General features: G+C 51.7%; 1 protein-coding gene across 1 annotated transcript in view; it reads right to left on the bottom strand.

Annotated features, from left to right (window-relative positions):
• Window positions 1-577: 577 nt before the first annotated feature.
• The window catches only part of TMCO4 (transmembrane and coiled-coil domains 4), a 75,271-nt gene continuing 56,220 nt past the window's right edge, over window positions 578-19,628 (bottom strand). Inside the window, exons 12-14 of the mRNA XM_090268710.1 lie at window positions 12,118-12,235; window positions 6,457-6,574; window positions 578-1,316 (exon numbers count right to left, since the gene is read on the bottom strand). Coding sequence (XP_090124836.1) covers window positions 909-1,316; window positions 6,457-6,574; window positions 12,118-12,235 — 644 coding nt within the window. The 3' untranslated portion in view covers window positions 578-908. The remainder of the gene's footprint in view (window positions 1,317-6,456; window positions 6,575-12,117; window positions 12,236-19,628) is intronic.

Here is a 19,628-nt window from a genome sequence, read left to right on the forward strand (position 1 = left end):
CCGACTGATGAGTTGGAGATTGACCAGCCATGTGATCTTGATCAGGTTACCTGACCTGTGTGGGCGTCAATATCGGCAGGTGTAAAATATAATAATAATGAGACCATTCCTGTAAGCACTCGGTAAGTTCTACGGTAAATACCGAGTAAGAACACCCATTCTTCTTTATTTTTCACCATCACCTCTGTTCCTGCTACAGGAAATCATTCCCCCACATAATCCATTCTTGCTACCAGGGTCAGTTCCTGCCCGCACTGCAGGCAGATTCCGCATTTACTCGCCACCTCTGTTACAATCACATCCGGGGCCACCATGCGGCACACCCGTGGGGGGCGCCCTTCACGTCAGGTCTGTGTGACTGACGCCCCTGCAGTTGTGCAGTGCGCAGCCCCCGTGGCTGTACATGGCTGATCCGACTGGCTCTCCCAGAGCAGAGAGCGAGCTGCCCGCCCCCTACTGGCGCCCGCTCTGGAGGTGCGTCAGCAGGGCCCCTGGCTTGGTAGGCTGCCCTGGAGTGCACGGAAGAGCAGGCAGATACCTGGCTTGACTGAGGCTCGGGGGGAGTGGCGGGGGGGGGAGCCTCACACCCCGGACAGCCCCCTGGACCTCCTGATGGACAGCCAGACGTCACAGCTATGACCTGAAGCACAGGAGGCCAAGGCGGGGAGCCCTGGGCTCTCAGCTGTGCCTGGTTGATTCCGAAGGCTCTGGCTTTGCTTCCCCAGAGAGGGTCCGTCGTCTCCGTACAAGTCCCCCTCCTTTCAATTCCTTGCTTTTCAATCCCAGAGCCTTCAGTTTAGGAAAGGCACTGGTGGAGCTTCTTCAGAGCCCCTGTGGGGAGCCTGGTGGAGGGGGTAAGAGCACAGCACATGGAAATCTGGGAAGACGGCTCAACTCCCCTTTTGGGGTCAATCCAGCCCTGGGCAGGAGCTCTGGTGCTCGCTGTCACAGCTGGGGCAGCCAAGTGGATTGGGGTCCATGCCATGGATGCAGGCCTGGGGGCTCTCAGCAGGGCAGGTGGGAGCAGGAAGGGAGACCCCTTCAGATTGGTCCAGCCCCATTGGCACCTGGGCTTGGCTGGGGTCAGTGGATGTGGGTACTTTGCAGGTGTCTCCGGGTTCAGGACCCTGGGTTTGCCCATCCTGCTCGGTGGTCCTGTCCGATGAGGAGGCGGCTGCTGACTGGCGAGGCTCCTCTTGGGGCAGGCTGCCTGGGGCCAGCAGAAGCCCCTTTTCATCCCGGCCTGGCTTGGTGCGGATGCCCACAGCCTTCAGGATGACCTCCATCTGCTTGGCGTAGTCCAAGTGGCCGCTGACCTGCAGGAAAGCAGTGAGTGTGGGCCGAGGTGGGTAGGCACAGCCCAGCCCTCCCCAGGGCCCTGAGCTCAGCTCCTGGGCCTCACCCTCTCCCTCCATCACCAAAGCCCTGACTCAAACTCTCCATGACTCTGAAATGCAGAGTGGGGCGGGAAGCATCTAGGTTCAAGGCTGCTCTAGACCTCATCAAGATGAAGGAAGTTTCTCTACAAAATCTGGGTCCCTTGGGGGGAGAAGAAATCTGCTAGTTGGAGTGGAGGTTCTCCTTCTGTCTGCATCTTTAGGTTACAGCAGGAGGGGTCTGCTGCTCCCCAGCTCTGGGGCCTTGGGCCAGTGCCTTTATCCCCTGACCTCCACTCGCCTCAGCTGTAAAGTGGGGACAATACATGCAGTGACACCAGAGGGTTGCTGGGAGGTTGCTGCAAAGCCCTCAGACTGGAAACAGAGCTATGGCGCAGACTGCAAGGTACCTTCTACAATCCACTCTCCCCCTTTTCCCTTTGTCATAAGACTTACAGCTGGGTACTTTTCTCTCTTGCAGCAAAGTGTGGCATTGTGATGAGTTCTGGCCAGTGAGATGAAGGGCAGTGCTATGTGGTGGAAGTCTTTTCAAAGGGGGAGTGCGCTTCTTTTCTCCCTATTTCCTCTTTCCTGCTGGCTGGAATTCAGACACAATGGCCAGAGCTTGAGCAGCCATCATGGGCCACGAAACTCCACATGCTGGCTTGCCAAGCAGCAAGATGGGGAATTTTGGTCCCTGAAAACTATGGAGCCACCAAACCAGCCCTGAACTGCCTATTTGGGCCTTTTCTTACATGACAACATTAACTCTTGTTTGTTTAAGTCACTTCAACTTGGCCTCTGTTATATGGACCCGAATCTTCCTAAGACAAGGATTCAAGAGATCAGAACTGTCTACCCGCTTCCTCAGAGAATAGAGACACCTCCATTTTTGTGCTGGTATGTGCCAGTGAATGAAAAGTAGGAGTGTGATTAGAATTCCAGAGGTCTAACTGTGATTATGGGCAATGCTCAACACACAGGAGGTCCTTCATACATTGCAGAAAATGAACTTACTGGATAGACTCCTTGACAGGTGTTGGCTGCTAATTATAGATGATGAAATTGAGCCATAGAGAAGTAAAGTGACTTGCCCACAGTCACACAGCTAGGCAATGCCAGAGCTGTGATTTGAATCAGGTCTATTCTCCTCACAGAAAATCAGTGAGCGAGGGGAAATTTAAAAAATCATTAGAGGAAAGTGAAGCCCAGAGAGGGGTGGTGGTTTGCTGAATGACACACAGCACGTGAAGGGCAAAGCCATGTGCTGTGCTTGTGATGCTGCGCGCAGAGGCTACTTAGCTCAGGTGTGCTCCCTGCAATGGAGCCGCACGCTTTTTCAGCCCGTGTAGGGGGTCAAAGGTAAGCCCGAAACGCAACATTCCTTCAAGGCTGAAGAAGAAGACTTTTGCTTATGAAGAAGACAGGAAAACACCGGGGAGTAGGGGAGGGGGCAAGTGTGAGGACTCTTAGGAAACAACACAGAGGCTTGGCTGGTAATATCTGCTTTTCCATTTGAATCACAAATCACACTGGATTATGCAAATGATTTTTCAAGAACACAGAAAGCTTGTTCCCTGTACAGCTGTTATTTTCTCGTCACCAGAACCTGCCTCCTTTTTGTTCTTTACGAACATGTTTAAGGAGTGTCCAGTGACAACATGCACATGTATGCATACACATAGGGGCTTTGTGGATCCCTGGGTACAGGGAGGAGGTCAAGGTGGGGCGGCTTCCTTCCACGGACGGTGGGCAGTGGTGGCTGTGTGGCACTAGAAAGATCCTTAGTTTGGGATCGGATAAAAGGGTGTTCCAGCCCTGGCTCTGCCTCTTACTTGTACCTGGGAAAGTCCTTACAATGTCCAGAACCCCAGCATCCCCATCTGTAAAATGAAGATCGCGCCCGTGCTAAGTCCTAGAAGCCAGCTGGCATTTTCTTTGGGGTATGAAGAGTTCAGAGACCCTGGGCTGGGTCTCTGCCCCCAGAAGCCTCATGAATTGGCCCCCCGGGGGTGGCAGAGTCCCCTGCTCACTGCAATCCAGTCCCCACGCACACGAGGAGGCAGCCTGGCCTTTGTCTGCTTCCTTCACTCCGAGATGCCCCTGCCTGCGACAGGGCCAGTCCCTCCCTCACTCCTGGCTCAGGCTCGTCCTCAAATCAGGAGCCACCTCAGACCATGCTTGGGGCCTTTGGGGCGGGTGGCTGACATCTGAGATGGTTCACAAGTCCGGCAGGAGAAGGCAGACCCTGCAGGGCTCTGCCCCGCCACGGGGCAGCCAGGGCTTCCCCCCACCAGCAGCCCCTCCTCCAGCAAGAATTTTCAAGGAAAACAGGAGGGCGGCACAAAGGCAATGCTAATGTTCTAATTACCCCAAGGAGGAAAGCACTGCTTTTTGTGATGTTCTCCTAATGTGATAAAGAGCTATTATTAGGCAAAGGCTGGGAAGCTGCCATCAAGGCAGTCAGAGGAGGGAGCTGTTTCCTGAGCTGCTGGTCCAAAGGGCAGAACTGAAGGTGGTGGCAGGGGAGTAGGGAGCTAATATTAAATGAGGGCCTATTATGCACCCAGCACCTCACATGTGCTTCCCTGGAAGGTGGGTGGTTCCCCCCATTTCACAGATGAGAAAACAGGCGCAGAGAGGTTAAGTAACTGGTTCAAGGTCACACAGCCAGTATACCAGTACACCAGCGGCCAAGCCAGGGTTCTAGGCCAGGCCTCTCTGGTGCCAAAGGCTGTGCTCTCCCCAATATATCCCATTCAGAGGCTTCCTGAGGCAGAAGTTGGATCTTGTGAGGGCTTGTGACATTGAAAGGGAATTTTCACTTAAAAGGAACTTTCAGCTGTTCCTCCTTCTGGCAGAGGGAGACTCTTGGGATGGTGAGGCACAAAGTCACTTCTTTTCCTCTTCTGGACAACAGGGACCCTTAAATAGGACAGAGACCCCTGGACACGAGTCAGGAGGCATCGCTCTGAGTCTTGTGGTCTCCTGGTCTCATTACCCTGCTTCCCTCGCTGCCTCAGGGAGGTGGGCGACACAGGCTCCAGGCCTGGTTCCAGAGCCCAGATCTAGGACGCTCTGGTTATGTGAATTCATTCTCTCAAGCCTCAGTTTTCCAGTCTGTGACTTGGGGAAGCCTAATACCTACTCTCGGGGTCGTGGGAAGGTTTACATCACATGAAGCACGTTTATCAGATGTGAGGATGATCTAAAAGGCTTCCATGGCTCTGGGGCCAGGAGCTCATGTCTGTCCTGGGACAATTGTCTCTTTAACCAGGACAGATCAGTTTCACGCATACATGAATCTAGAAACTCCCCTTACTCTTGGGCCAACGCCAGGTCCAAAGCCCCGTTAGGAAGGCGCAGGCTGCACCATGTGTTCCTCTGGCGGGTTAGAATGTGTCTGCCGGGGCCTGGGCATTTGGGGGAAGGGCGACGTAAGTGAGGACAAGGTGGCCGCAGCGGCACCGTGGCCACGAGCGAGGGCCCTGGGGGGGGGTCTCTGGCAAGGACACGGCCCGTGAGCTTCAGCGTCCATAGTGACTAATCCAGTTTTGGTTTTAAGTTTTTTTGTGCTAGAATTCCTAGTCAAGTTTCAATAAATGTGCAGCCAGTGTGAGCCATGCTGGTGGGGAGGGGTCGTTGGGGCAGGCTGCTGGCAAAGCTAAGGGGAGAAGCCAGAGTCCTCCAGAAGCCACCCCGACCCCTGGGATTTTCAGATGGCCCGGGAAGGGTCTGCTTTGCCTGCTTTGGGGCAGGATGGTGCATGGCTGGCTCAGACTCCATTACGTGGAACCTGAGGAAGCTGGGTTACGCTTGGGAAGCACCTGGAGCTTGCTAAATGGCAGCCGGCAATGTAATAACTGGAAAGCAAAGGCCTTGCATCCCAGGGTTTTCACTGGCTGGAGTCTGTAGCTGTAACTGCAGCCCATCATCCTGACCCTCCTGGAGGCGGGCACCTCTCCCACGGTTCCTCACATCTACCTGAGCGGGGGCAATGCCCATGGGCTTCAGACCTGGGTTTGAGGCCTGCTCCGCCATGTTCCTGCTGTGTGATCCTGGGCAAGTCCGCCAGCCTCTCCAAGCCTCAGCGTCCTCATCCTTACGATGGGCACACTGATACTGGCAGAAAGCTGAGGGCAGAGTTGGGCACAGAGTGGCCACACAGGAAGCTATTAACTCCCTATGACGGGCATGTGCAGGTGGATGAGGTTCCTTCAAGCCTGAAAGGTGGATCTAGAAACTCAGCGAGGTTCATGTGGCTTCCCAGGCAGTGCCCCCAGCCGCCCGCCAGCGGGTATCCTTTTTAACCCTCTGTAGCTGCAGCCCAGCCCCGTGGTAGGTGCATAAGTCCCTGGGGAGGATGTTCAATTGCAGACTTGCAGGCTCCACTCCTAGAGCCAGATTTACAAGGTCTGGGCAGGGGGCCGTGGAATCTGCATTTTAAATAAACTCCCCTGATGCTTCCTGGGTGGGGGACGTGGGAACACATGTTCCCTGCTCTGTGTCCCAGCTTCACAGCCAGGCATTCTGCTGTGGTCTGGCCTGAATTCCTCCACCCACGTCCTGGTCCTCTGGTTACTTCTGGGAAAAACAGACTGTTCTGACTAGTCATCTTGTGTGTGTGTGTGTGTGTGGGGGGGAGTCTGGGTGGGGCCACTGAAAGGAGGAGCGTTGGGGGGAGGTAAGGGGAGGGGACTCGGGCAGTAATGTAGGGGCCAGAGCATGGGCTCTGGGGATCCAAATGCAGGCTATTAGCTGCTAGTTGTGTGAAAGAGACTTCTAGGACTCAGTTGCCACATTTGCAACACGGGGTAGGTAATAAGGCCTGCTCAGAGGCTGCGTGAGGGTCAGTGCTAATTCGTGTAAAGGACCCGGTGACAAGCCTATGACACAGGGGTGGGGCCGTAAATAAGAGTCACCCTTCTCAGCCAGTGCTGTGATCCCCCTCCTCTGGGATGGAATGGGCCAGGGCTGGTGTCCCTGGGGCAGGGGCTTGCTGGGCTGGTTAATGAAGCTCTCCCCCAACCCCCACCCTTGCCCCGCAAACACAGAGTAAGGGCCGGGCGCTGGTACTCACGATGGGGGACAGGTCCACGTTCTCCATCCTCCTGTCCTGCAGCAGCACGGGCTGCAGGCCGGCCACCCGGAGCTGCACCGAGGACGTGCGGTACACGAAGCTCAGCAGCCAGTCTCCGCTGCGGGCACAGAGCGGGTGAACATCAGCCTCTGGGGAGCCCCAAGACAAGGGTGGGCCCCACCTGGCCCAGGGAAGTCTGGTGGGACTGGGGCTTCAGTAGGAAACCAGGGCCCTGACTGCACCCGTGGGGTGGGAGCTCTGCACAGGTGTCTGCGCTGCCCCCTGGTGGGTGCCCAGAGCCGAGAACAGTGCCCGGCATGCAGCAGGTGGGGATCTAGTGAATGAATGAGTGAATGAGGACGCGGATGAAGCTCTTGACAGCTCAGCACGTTGAGCAGGAGACCTGCTCTGAGCTCAGAGGGGTTCCCAGTTCCCTGCGTGGCCGGTCCCGGGCTCCCAGGGTATAAAGAAAGGAAGGCAGCAGGATCCTCCTGGAGGGGAGGACCATTCGGAACTGGGGGCCACCGTGCTCTGCAGGGTGGAACTCTGGGTGTAGGGCCCCGTTTGTCTGTGAGCTGAAGGCGGCAGCTCTGCCTTGAGCCAGGCCTGACCCAGCCTGCAGGTCTCCCTGCCCTTGGCCATCTCAGAGGAGGCAAGGATGGCCACTCAGGCAGGTCACAGCCCTGGGCCCCTGCTGCCTGTTCTCCAGGGGCAAGAGCACTCACTGTCTGTGGGGGACGTGGTCTGAGGTCTGTGAGGCAGCCTTCCTCCTCGCGTCCCCAGAGCTTTCTCCTGGGGTTAAGCTGGGCCGGCCGAGAGCCATGCCCTTGACATACACGGCATTTACATGCATGTGAACATGTACTTCTGTCCTCCCCTCTGCGTCTGGGACTCAAGGCCAACTTAGCACATCTGGTTGTCTTTTATTTAGAGCAATTGCAACTCTGCTGTGTGTGGCAACTTGAGTCCACTATTTTCTACATACTTGTTTGAAAGAAGGGAGGGGGGCGGGGGATGGCTGAGAGTACCCCCAGCTTTCTGGGCCCAGGGTGTGGTGAGGCTCTCCAGGCTCCCTCTGTGGTCTCCGACCACATGGGGCCCGTGTGGTTACCACCCAGGAAGCCCCTAGAAGGACTGGCCAGAGCTGAGGGGCCCCCTAACGGCCCTGCTGTGTCCCCAGCTGAACTCATTAGTCCCTGGCTCTTTCTCCACCGTCACTGCCCCGACCCTCAAGCAGAAACCAGCAGGGCAACGTCTTAGGTGCCCTTCCCCCTGTGGTCAACTTATCAGTCTTGCTGAGTCTTAGCGCCCCTCCCTCTCCGTACCCAGCCCTCTGCTCCAGCCCTGACATCAGGCATCCCAGACACCCCCAGACTGATGCCACGGCCCCTTCCCTGCTCACCCTCCTCTGGCCTCACCATCTCAAGCCACCATGGCCCTCCTTAAACACTCATCTGACCATGGCCCTCCCCCCCTTAGAAGCTAACCATGACCCCCCACTGCCTGCATGCCTCCTCTTCTAGAAAATTCCTCAATTCTCTCCAGAGAGCAATGCTCACAAGCCCCAATGATAATCTTACTATCAAGCACTGTCTCTAACAACGGGTTGCTAAGGGGAGTAGAAGGTACATGAATTCAAGTTCTTCCATTGGACTAATCATCAGACGTATGTGCATCAAAAGCTGGGTATGACAGCGGTCCATAAATAGTAGTTATAAGGCAGCAAAGTCAGAATCATTCCTCCCAAAACGTCTGTCCTAACTATAACAACACTCTACCTAAAATGTAAGTTGTACTTACACACCTGTAGGGACAGAACAGGAACTTATGTAAGAGGGTTCCCTACAGTCTAAACTGCTGAACAAACCACAGGGCTTTTATTGGCACTCAACATCCTTCATCTGCCTCTCTGGCTGGCGTGGGCCCCACGGAGCCAGGTCCAAGTCCTGCCTTGTCAATTACTAGCTGTATGACCCTGGGTGAGTGACCTGACCCCTCTGAGCTTTGGTCTCCACTGAGGGCAGGCAGGCACGTGCACTGAGCAGGCGTCCCATGCCCACAGGGCTCACACGCAGGCACCCAGGAAGCATCCAGTACCATTCTACCTCCTGCTCTGGGCCTTCGCGTGCGGGTGGCCCTTCTGCTTGGCCTGCTCTTCTAGTCTCTGATGGGCTCTTGTCCATCCTTTCAAAACTCAGCTTGGATGTCACCTTCCCCAGGGACTGCCCCTGAGCCTCTCTAGGTATGATCCCTCCTTTGCCCTTATGTGCCCAGAACATGCTCCTTTTTTGACATTTGTCACATATCCTGTGTGCGTGTGTTCCTGTCGCTTTCCCCCATTCTAGGCAGGACTGTGCCTCAGGGCCATGTCCTGTATCCAGAACTGCATCAGAAGCTCCCAGGGTAAGGTCAAGGGCATGGCTGTGGCCCTCAGGTGATGCTGATGTGTGAATCTCACAGCTGAATCCTTGATTTGCCATCACATGGTGTATTGAAAGGCCCTCCTTGGCTACTCACAGGCTTGGAGCCACTTGCGGGCAGGGATCCTCCCTGCTCCTCCTTCTACCATCATCTCCCACCCACATGGCACCTGGAGCAGAGACCACAGGAGTCCCCCTGGGGAGCTCAGGATGAAACCATCTCATTGTGGGGTGAGACGAGTCAGCCTGACTTCACATCCTAGCTCTGCTGTGTGATCTTGGTCAAGTATTTGACCCTCTCTGAACTTTAATTTCCTCACGGTACAACAGGGAGCAGTATCATTTGCCAGCTAGCTTCCAGGGGGTTTGCGAAAGCCCAGGTAAGAGAAGAAATTTGCATAGAGCTTTATTAATGTACATTATAAATTTATAAGTGTACATAGTTACGTAGTGTTGCCTGAAGCTCCCCTCACCCTCTCATTCCACATTTAAGTAGGTTCATGCAACTAAAATGCCTTCGGGAGCCAAGAATATAAATGTCTGATTGGTGCTCAATTTACCAAGAAACTACAATTATTGTTTTTGTCTGTTATGTTCCTTTCCTCTTCTCTTCTTCCTCTTCCTCCTTCTCCTCCTTTCTTTCTCTAGAGAAATGGCCCAGGATTTCACAAAATAATTGAAAAGCAAGCTTATTAGCCTCAGGTTCTCAATAGAACAGATGGGTTTAATAAGGTTTTGTTGATCTCATATTGCACACATGCAATTTTAATTCCTTCCCTTACTGTTTATGAAAAGCACCAAAAAGACATGTGCTATGTGCGTATGCCCAGTAATAGTACTTATATCTGCTGTAGTTTAGTGTGCACCTATCAAATGCCAGCCCTATTCCTACATAATCTCATTTAATTTTCCTAGAAGCCCTGTGCAGAAGGGACTATGATTCCCATTTCATAGGCAGGAATACTGAGATTCAGAGTTGTTTGTCCAAAGCTACTCAATAGGAAAACAGTGGAGCCAAAAAAAAAAAAAAATGTGTTTATCCACACCCGAGGATATATATTTATTGATTTGAGAGAGAGGGAGAGGGAAGGAAGGAAGAAGGAAGGAAGGGAGGGATGGAGGGAGAGAGAGAGAGAGAGGGAGGGAGAGGGAGAGAGGGAGAGAAAGGAGGGGAGAATTGGGGGGAGAGAGAGAGAGAGAGAGAGAGAGAGAGAGAGAGAGAGAGAGAGACAGAGAGACTGATTGGTTGTCTCCCATATGTGCCCCAGCCAGGGATTGACCCTGCAACCTAGGTACGTGCCCTGACTGGGAATTGAACCCGCAACCTTTGTGGTGTATCGGACAATGCTCCAATCCACTGAGCCATGCCAGCTAGGGCTGGCCATTTTCTTAAACATACTTTTTTCTTCCTGAGCTCTTTGTCTTCTGTTTCTTTGTTCTTCTACCATACCCTGGTTCTAAAAGCTCAGCTCCGAGCATGTGTGATAGAGACAAAGTGATTGGCTGCGCCCGTGTCCTGGTCACTGCTCTCCCTCGATGGCTAAGTACCCTCTTTATCTTTGGCTCTGAAGTACACAGCTGTTCCTGTGGGCTAAATAACCAAAATGATAAAGACTTCCAAATCTATTCCAATGTTGGGTCCTGGTCCTACTTTAGGATGGTTGGCCTTAGATCAAAATGGAAGTGAATTGGCCTTTTGACCTCACCTCTATGAGCCTCAGTTTCCTCACTTTAAAGACTGGATTCATAATACTAACACCACGGGGTTCTGGGAGCATTAAAAAGGATAATTATAACAAGGACAGGGTCTGGCAGGTGGTAAGTCTTATACTTGTTATATCCTCCCCCCTTTCCATTGCTTCATGATTGCATTTTTAGGTTTTCAAAAATAATTGCCTATTTCCACATGTCCCTTCAACTAGACGTGAGCATCTCTCAAGGTGTCTACCTTTTTATTCCCATGCCCAGCGTAAGGTCTCGGGCACAGTGTGTAGGAGGATCTGGAGTGGCCCGAACCTTGGGCTGGAGCCTCTTCCTCCTCCCACCCCGAAATATCGTCCTTAGACTTGGGAAGCCAGCATTTCCTCTTTTCTCTACACACTGCCTTTCAAACGATCTCACCAGTCCCTCTGGCTGCAGCTGAAGCTGACCGCTGGTACTTGCTGCAGTCCTAAGTCCTCTGCGTTCCAGGGCTGTGCCGCCAGCTGCCTTCTGGAAACTTCCCCAACAAGTCCTCCCTCCTTATTTTTTTTAACTGTTATTTTTTAAGTTGTGTTAATGGAGCCAGCCACCTTCCACCAGTACTGCAGGGTCATTTCTTTCGTCTTTTCCCTTTTTGCTCTCTACCCCTAGTCATGCACCCTCACTGCTTCTGAAACGTCAAGCCTCTCCTGGGGACCTGGGCTTGGAATGTCATCTTCTCTGGTGTTGCAGTCAGTACTCTGCGCTTTTGTGGCAGTGACCTCAAAATATGGGTCCCCTGTCCAAAATCTTCAGGGGCCTACTGATTTCAGGATTCAGAATGATGATTTAGATTCCAGGAAGATAATCTGGTTTGTAGCCTGTGTATCACATAATACCTTCCTGGGGTTTGGGGGGGCCCCAAGGCACTCAGCTCACAAGCCCAGCAGGAAACAGACGCAAAGCCTAGAAGTTGCCCCCATCAGCTCAGGGCAAGTCTGTCACTAACACGTGCACCATTCCAGGGAAGAGCCGGCTTTCCTGCCTGTTTTCCCCACCGAACGCTGGGGTCCGCGGGGCTGGGCTTACTGCCTGTTGCAGCCCCAGCGCAGTGCCCCGCATGAGGCTGCTGAGTCACTCAGGGGCTGCTGAATGAATATCCCGAGTAGCTGATGATGATGGTGGTGGTGAACAGTAACATCATCTGCACGTACTTAACAAGTATGATTCTATAAATTGTTTAACCATCGTCATAACCCTGGTCAGCATCGGAAGACCTCCCGTTTGAGGCCCAATCTTTGTTTTTCAGTGTTTGTCCCACTTACCTGTGTCTCCCCTTCCCCCAGGTCACGGTGACAAGTCCATCTCCCCTATAGGTTGGCCTCAGGCCTGACCCTGAGAGACTGTTTTCAGGATCTGTCTCCTAGGGGGATGCAGGCTTCCCAGTTCAGAACATGGACAGGCCAGTGCCCCTGGTCCCTATGTCCCCAGCACAGGGCCTGGGTACACTAGCTGCTCAGTGAATGCTGTCACCTCCCCACCGGCTCGGGTTTGAACAGACCTGCAGTAGCCGTTGATAATCCTTCCAGACACCACCTTCCTGAAAGGCTCCCAGTGCTTGGCTTCTCCTTCCACAGGTGCCCCCAGCAGGACGACGTCCTCAATGATCCCTTGGCAATCTGGTGAGAGACCCAGAAAAGGCCATCAGTGTCCCGGGCCACAGTGGGTCCTGGGAGGGACTCTCCAACAGTGGTGGAGGAAATGGATCCACACACACAGTGCACACACACTCATGCACACACATGTGCGCACAATGCACTCACATGCTTATGCACACTTGCAAACACAGATTCATGCATACACACACGTGTGCACAGTAATGGGAGCTTCCACTTTCTGAGTTCTAGCCCTGGGTCGAGCCCCTCACGTACCTGAGCTGTTCCTGTAAAGCACCATTATTTCCATTTTAGAGTTAAGGAAAACCAAAGATATTTTCAAGATCCCATGGCTAGTAAGTGACAAAGCCTGAGTTGGGACTCAGGTCTATTTCCACCATGGACTCTGATGGGATGTCTTCCCTTCAAAGGAACTGATGGGCTCTGGGTCATCGCACGTGCCAGGTGGGAGACACCACAACCCTCCTTGACAATAGTCCCCCGGGGGCCTGTGCAGCGTGGTGGGGAGGTGGGAGTGAAGAGGGGATGGGCGATGGGGTCTCGGGATGGGAAGTATACTCATCAGTGGCTCCGTTCTGTTCATGGCAAAATTATGCTCAGAGACCAAGGCTGTCTTTGCCAATAAACTATCGAACACAGGCTCACTGTGGAGATTATGATTTATAGTAATATTTCACAAGCCAATCACACACAGAATAATGTCTCTTAATAAGCCAATAAAGAAATAACGTACTCCACAGTGATGATAGGTTCATTACACTATTGTTCCAGGCAAAGAGGTGACAGAAGAAACAAAGTCCAGGTTTCACTGAGGTGTAACCTTCTACTTGCTGGTTCTTGGAAGATCTGGCTTAGCCAACCAAGAGCTGCTGTCTGGCGGCCAGCGCTCCCTAAGGTTGTAGAACGAAGGTGCCGGTGTTGGGCAAGATCCTCGCCTTCATGGGGCCGTTGCTCGGCCTTCACTACTGCTGGCACAGAGCAGCCTTGCACGCGGCTGGAGCTAATGTCCTAACATTTTCGGAGAGCAAGTTAGATCAGCAGACAGTAGCCCTGCCTACACTGAACACTCAGTAAATCTTCATAGACCCTTGGTATTTAAAATGTAAATGTTCACTACTTGGTAGTTGCTTTTCCATACGTTTCTGTCAATAAACACTCAGTAATACGACAATTCTGATGACAATGCAAACAAATTTATCCTTTAGATCAAAACAATTTCACTTAAGTTATAAACATTTGGATTCAAAGTCATAACAAGTCAATACACAACAGTGACCTAATGTTCAGGGATATTTTAGGCCAGAGTTATTAAAAGTGCATTTCACGGACCAGGGCTGCTCCACGGACTGTCTGTCCTGTAAAAACAGGGAAGAGGCATGTTTTTTATCTTGTTTCAGACTGGAAATCAACAGTTCGCAGTTGGGCATGCTACACTTTGATTAGCATGGCTCTTAACCAATGAGAGGGGCACACGTAGCCCCCACTCCGTCACTCTGTATCGCTTCACTCGGCTGCATTTTCTTCCTGTCACATATCACTTAGGCCTGTCTCCTCCTCTGACATCTAGGTTCAATGAGAACAGGTGCTCTGGCTCCCTTATTCACATCTGTATGGGCTTAGAACAGTGCTTGCTGTGTACTGGGTGCTTAGTTAAGATTTGAATGAATGAATGAACTGTCACCCCTCAGGAAAGCCAGGATATGCACTTTGCAATTGCAAAGCCCTGGGTTCAAATCCCAGTTTCCCACACGTGGTGCTTTTATATGATTCCAAGTTCCTGCGCATCTTGGGAAGCTGCACGCTCAGTGTCACCCCTGGAGAATGGGCCCAGGAGGGGACAGCTCTGCCCAGATGTGCCACTCTCTTGCTGAGTGACATGGGGACAGCTGGCTTTCTCTCTCTGGGCTCCAGTGTCTTACCAGAGTGCATGGAACTGTTTTCTGTTTGGGTTTCCATGTCAGGGTTTGTCTGAGTAAAGGGTTCTGGGCTAAAAGATGTTTGAGAACCCTGGAGTACCAAGTTCTCTGAGCGCTCCTCTGGTTCTGCTATTAAAAGGTGCCATGCACAGAATTCTGATTTCACTCTTCCTGCTGCCAGGGAGATGGCAGAAGGACGTAAAGCTTCAGTGAGCTGGCAGTTTATTCCTGACGGCAAGGCTGACTCAGATACCCTTTGATGTCAGGGCTATCCAGGGGCTGATGTTGCTGGCAAAGCTGTGGAGCACGAGATTTTATTCCAACCCCTTCTTCCCTTGGCAGATGAGGAAACCGAGTCTCAGAGGGATGGGGCATGTGCAAGGTCACAAAGGTAGTGGGAATAAAGCTGGGACCAGAACCCAGGCTGTACAGAGAGCTGCTGGGTCCCAGGGGCCATGCTTTCCGCTGTTTGAAGTAACGACACAATGCACAGCGATCGCATGTCGGTTATCATTGCTCCTACAGTGCCAAACGGTTATGGACCCAGGGCCAAAGACTGAGCTCAGCAGCTCTCTCTTGGGGCTGGCCCCTCAAGGCACCTGCTCTGTCCACAGAACCCAGCCCAGGGTGCCGACTCCTGGAGGGCTGGGACCCCTCGTGGCCAGAAGTGGTCATGGAGGATTCCCTATGGAGTTGCCCAGAGCCGCTAGGGAACAGGAAAGCTGTTTCGGAAAAAAAAGGAGTTGCTTGTGACCTTGGACTGAGTGAAGCAGTTAAGCCTCATGGGGACCATCCAGGGCACAGCCAAATCAAGTCAGGCTGGTCGGCGAGCTAGAAACGTGTTTCCCCATCTCTGAAGCTGCTGGCTGGCCACTGTCTTACGTAACCTTTTCCTCTTTTGTCCCCAGACTGTTGCCACACGCAGACACGCCCTTCTGATGCTTTAGAGAGGATCTGCTCTCTGCGACGTGGCGAGAATCACTTCAGACTTGCCCAAAGGTGGACTTCTGTGGGGCAGCTCAGAGCCACCCCGGCCTGACCGACCCTTCCCGTCCAGGAGGGAACCTGCGCTAGAACAAAGCAGATGTCCGCTCTAGTAGAGGCTGGGAATGAAAAAAAAAAGTCCCAAACCTTATCATACCAGAAGATTTCAGCAGCCCAGGTAAAACGTGGAAAATCCTGACTCAGGGACTGCCGTTAGCATCGAGCAGGCCCCTCCCATGGGCACTGATGATGCCTCACATCATGGGGAGAATTCAGCGCAGATGCCCCCACTTTTCAAGACCAACAACAGAAACCGGAATCGAACATTTTTAGAACAACTACGACACCTCACCGCCTGTTTGCTGCAGAGACAATGGATGTTCGCTGAAATGTGTTCAGATTTATTCCTATGGCTCCATCAACCTTCTTCCTTCTGACTTTTTAAGGTATTAAGACAGTCCTATAGCTTCACAGTCACACTTTTAATGAAAACGAGGGCAGGATCCAACTTGCATTCTGTCATCTTCAAGTTCAAGAGTCCCAGGCAGGTACAGCTTTAGGCTTGGATTTCTTGTTCCTTACACAGTTCTCTGTATGTTGTTAATGCCCTACTTTTCCTGTGAAAGCGGGAGGCCTTTTTCCTGTTATAACTTTGGCATTAAGGAGGTTCCAGATTGCTGAGAGTTAAAGAAAATCGTTATCAGTCATGTCTTTATTTCTCCACTTTCAGTCCTTGTTGTCTGTCACTCACATGTGCAGTGAAGAACATTTCTTTCCCACACCTTCTTTCCTTCTACCTTTTATTTTTATTCTTAACACAGAAGCCAAACGAGCCCTTTAAAATGCAAGTCACGGGCATGAGATATCTTTTGGGGGTGATGGAAATGTAAAATTGGGGTGTGGTGATGGTTGGACAACTTCATACATTTGCTGAAAACCATGGCATCGTACTTTTGTAGTATGTGAATTCGTCGGCAGCCATCCGTCTCGAGAGACGATGGTGTAGCTTCTTAAGAGTCTATCTGCACCGCCGAGAATGGCTGTGCAGTCCGACTCAGGAGTGACATGGTATCTGTCTCCTCCCGTGTTGAATCAACATCTTGCGATGACGCTGGAGTGTCCTCTCCAGTGAAGCTGAAGCTACAGAGCCTGGGCAGGGTGATATGGAGGGTCTGCTGTTGCCCAAGCAGCAGACCCCCCCTCTCTTCGCAGCTGAAGGGTCCAAGGGAAAGACGGAGTCAATACAGCTTGGGTTCAGGTGCGCCGCAGGAGTTGCCGGTGTTGACTACAACGTCAAACCGCCTTAGGGACTCCGGCTCCGGATTTTCTGTCGGGGTTTACTCCCTTAGCCTTTCCCCTGAAGAGGTATGCCGCAAGGCAGCGGAGGTTTTTTTGGAGTCAGAGTTTTCCTTCTCTGAGTATGTGAATTATACTGCGGGAAAGTTGGGTCATTTCATTCCTGAGCTCAAAAGCCTTCCCGGGGGCCCATCTCTCGTGGAGTAAAAGTCAAAGCCATTGCAAAGCCCTCTGTGATCGTCCCCGTGCCGCCCCCACCCCGACCCACTCTGCTCCAGCCACATTGGCCTCACTGGTCCAGAACATGCCAGGCTTTCCCCTTGCTGTTCCCTCTTCCTGAATGCTCTTGCCTCTGACATCCATATGCCCCCTCCCTCCCTCCTTCACCTCCCTGCTTAACCATGGCTGAGTTGGCTGGGTGCCATCCTGCAAAGCGAAAGGTTGCCGGTTCGATTCCCAGTCAGGGCATGTGCCTGGGTTGCGTGTTCAGTCTGAGAAGCAGCCAATCCGTGTTTCTCTCTCACATCAGTGTTTCTCACCCTCTCTTCCTCCCTCCCATCCCCTCTCTCTAATAATAAATAAATAAACATACACATACCTACATACATACTAAAAAAGAAACCACTTGCTCATTTCCTATTTCTAAAGACATGTTAAAATTATGGTAACATACACACAATAAAAAATGTACCAGCCTCCCCATGTTTATGCACCCAGTTCAGCAGTGTAAGCACATTCACATTGCTGGGTAGCTATCCTCACTCACTTTTACCCGTCACAGCTGAGACAAACCAGTTTCTACCCTGCATGAGCCCTCACGCCTGCAGCTGCGCACACTGGAATGCTGACAGGGTACTCGCCACGTGACACTTCTCAGTCTGGAGATTGTCTTAGCTTTTCAAAAAAAAATTGAGAGCTGAGAACAGACAGCTTCTATACGACAGCAAACCTCCACCTACACTATAGCCTTCGTCTTAAAAATTGTATGTAAATTGAGTTTTTATAAAGCTAAACATTCTGAAAATGCACCAAGCAGGGCCAACTCTCTCTAAGAGCCCACGGAGCCTCCTTTTGCACAGCGAAGGGGCTCCTGGCTCCTCGGTTTATCTTGTCCTTCTGTCTTTTCCACACAGCGGGCTCTCTTAAAGCGAGGCAGGCCTGCGCTGGGCTTCCCAGGTACAGCATTCCCTCACTTATCGTGGGTACTACATTCTAGACCCCCCCGTGACAGGTGAAAGTCCGCGAAGTAGGAACCTTACATTTATTTAGTATTTATAGATATTTTAAGGCTTTATAAACCCTTCCCACACACTTATAAACTATTCCCAGTACCTTATGAACCTTTCCCACTCCCTTATTAACCTTTCCCACACTTTTATAAACACTACTTATGTTCTTAAACATATTCTACACTCTTAAACCTACGTAACTTTAACAACACACGTATACAGTACTGCAAAATCCCGCGATATAGCGAAAAAATCTGCGATAAATAATTAGATATATTTTTAAAAATCCCGCGATTCAGTGAGGCCGTGATAAGTGAACCGTGATACAGTGAGGGACCACTGTAGTTCCAAACAGCCTCCTCCGGAAGTTACCCAGAAATCTCATCAAGGGGCTGAAAGGCAACACCTCATGCTCCCACATGCCTGTCACGTTGTCAGTAATGAGATTCTCCTGGGCTGCAAAGACCAAAGGATCTCAAGTTTGAGAAATGAAAGAGACAGACTGGCCCCCTCCCGGCAGGGGGCCATGTGTGCAGTGAGCGATAAGGAGGAAATGGTCTCCAGACTGCAGGCCCAGGAAACAGACCTTGAAGGAAATGCTCTGAATTGCATCTGACACAAACGAAATCCATTCCAGAGATGCGCACACACAAGCATGATAAACACAGAGAGAAGCTGCCACAGGGAGAGGGAGGGAGACGGGGGGAGAGAGAGAGACGGGGGAAAGGGAGCCAGAGCTACAGGCCAAGGGGACGCTTAGACGAACCCCTTCACCCGCCACTGGAATAAGATTCACGCTGGACAGAACTGCTTAAAGAAGGCCGTTTGGATGTATCATAGAGATTTGGGATGAATTCTTTAGGGGAAGAGTAAGCTTTCATCTCCTCCTTTGGGTCCCCATCTCTTTAATGGGGCCGTGCAAAATGGTATGGCTATGACCAGCATCCTGGCACCCGGGACATTAATCTGCACACCTGACCCTCCTTGCTCCCCGCTGTGGGGACAAAAGCTGGGTCTCTCAGAGGACAAAGCAACTGGTGGAGGGATTCCACGGAAGGGAACGAAATCCCATCATATGTGCTGCCTGCTGTCATGAAGATGAAAGTGCCCGCTGACCCAGCGACAGCCTCTTCTGCATTTCAGCTGGCCTCTAGAGACGGCTCAGAAGTGGTTTCCAGCCAAGTGGGAGTTTAGGGGCTCAGGGTCTGGATGTGGAAACATATCTGTGTGAGCTTACTGACAAACTCTTTTGCTGTGGTTTTATCCTGCAAACATCATGGGCAGTCATGCTGGTCTGAATTCACAGGGGCCACACAGGAGATTGGAGAGAGCTTGCTGCAAAGGCTTTAAAAAAATGTTCTGGAGTTCTATTTCTCAATCTTCCTCCTTTATCATCATCATCATCATTATCATTAGCACAGCTTGCTTCAGGATAGGCTGAGTGCTTTATACATTTATTATTTCTTTTACTCCTCAGCATGATCCGAGGAGGCACGCACAGTCACTCCCGTTTTATGATGGGAAAAGCTTGCCTCAGAGACTCTAAGTCATTTGTCCGAGGTCACACAGTAAGTGGCACAGTGGAACTTTGTTATCCTTCCGTTTTCTCTCCTACTCGCCTGTCCCATTTTCCTTTGTGATCAAATATAATCTTGCACCAAAAGATGTCTTCTGACAACCGTGACACCTTCTGAAATTGTGTATTAAAAACAGAACACACATCTTCTTCTGCCCCCGTCTTTCTCTCTTCCGTGAGTCCAGTTAACCTTTGATGTTCGTGGGACTTCAACATCAGGTTTGCTTTCTGACAGCTATTTTAAAAGGTGATCGTCGTATTTCAACCAGGGATTTATTTAACTTGACTGGATCTCGATACAAAAACAAGATTTCCCTGCGGTTGCGTCCTCTTACCCCCTCCTAAGCTTTACAACTGCAGGTGGGAACAGTCAGGGCAGAGGGCACTGATACAGC

This window comes from Furipterus horrens, unplaced genomic scaffold (genome assembly GCF_987537825.1).
Source record: "Furipterus horrens unplaced genomic scaffold, mFurHor1.1.pri manual_scaffold_3, whole genome shotgun sequence".
Lineage (NCBI taxonomy): Eukaryota > Metazoa > Chordata > Mammalia > Chiroptera > Furipteridae > Furipterus > Furipterus horrens.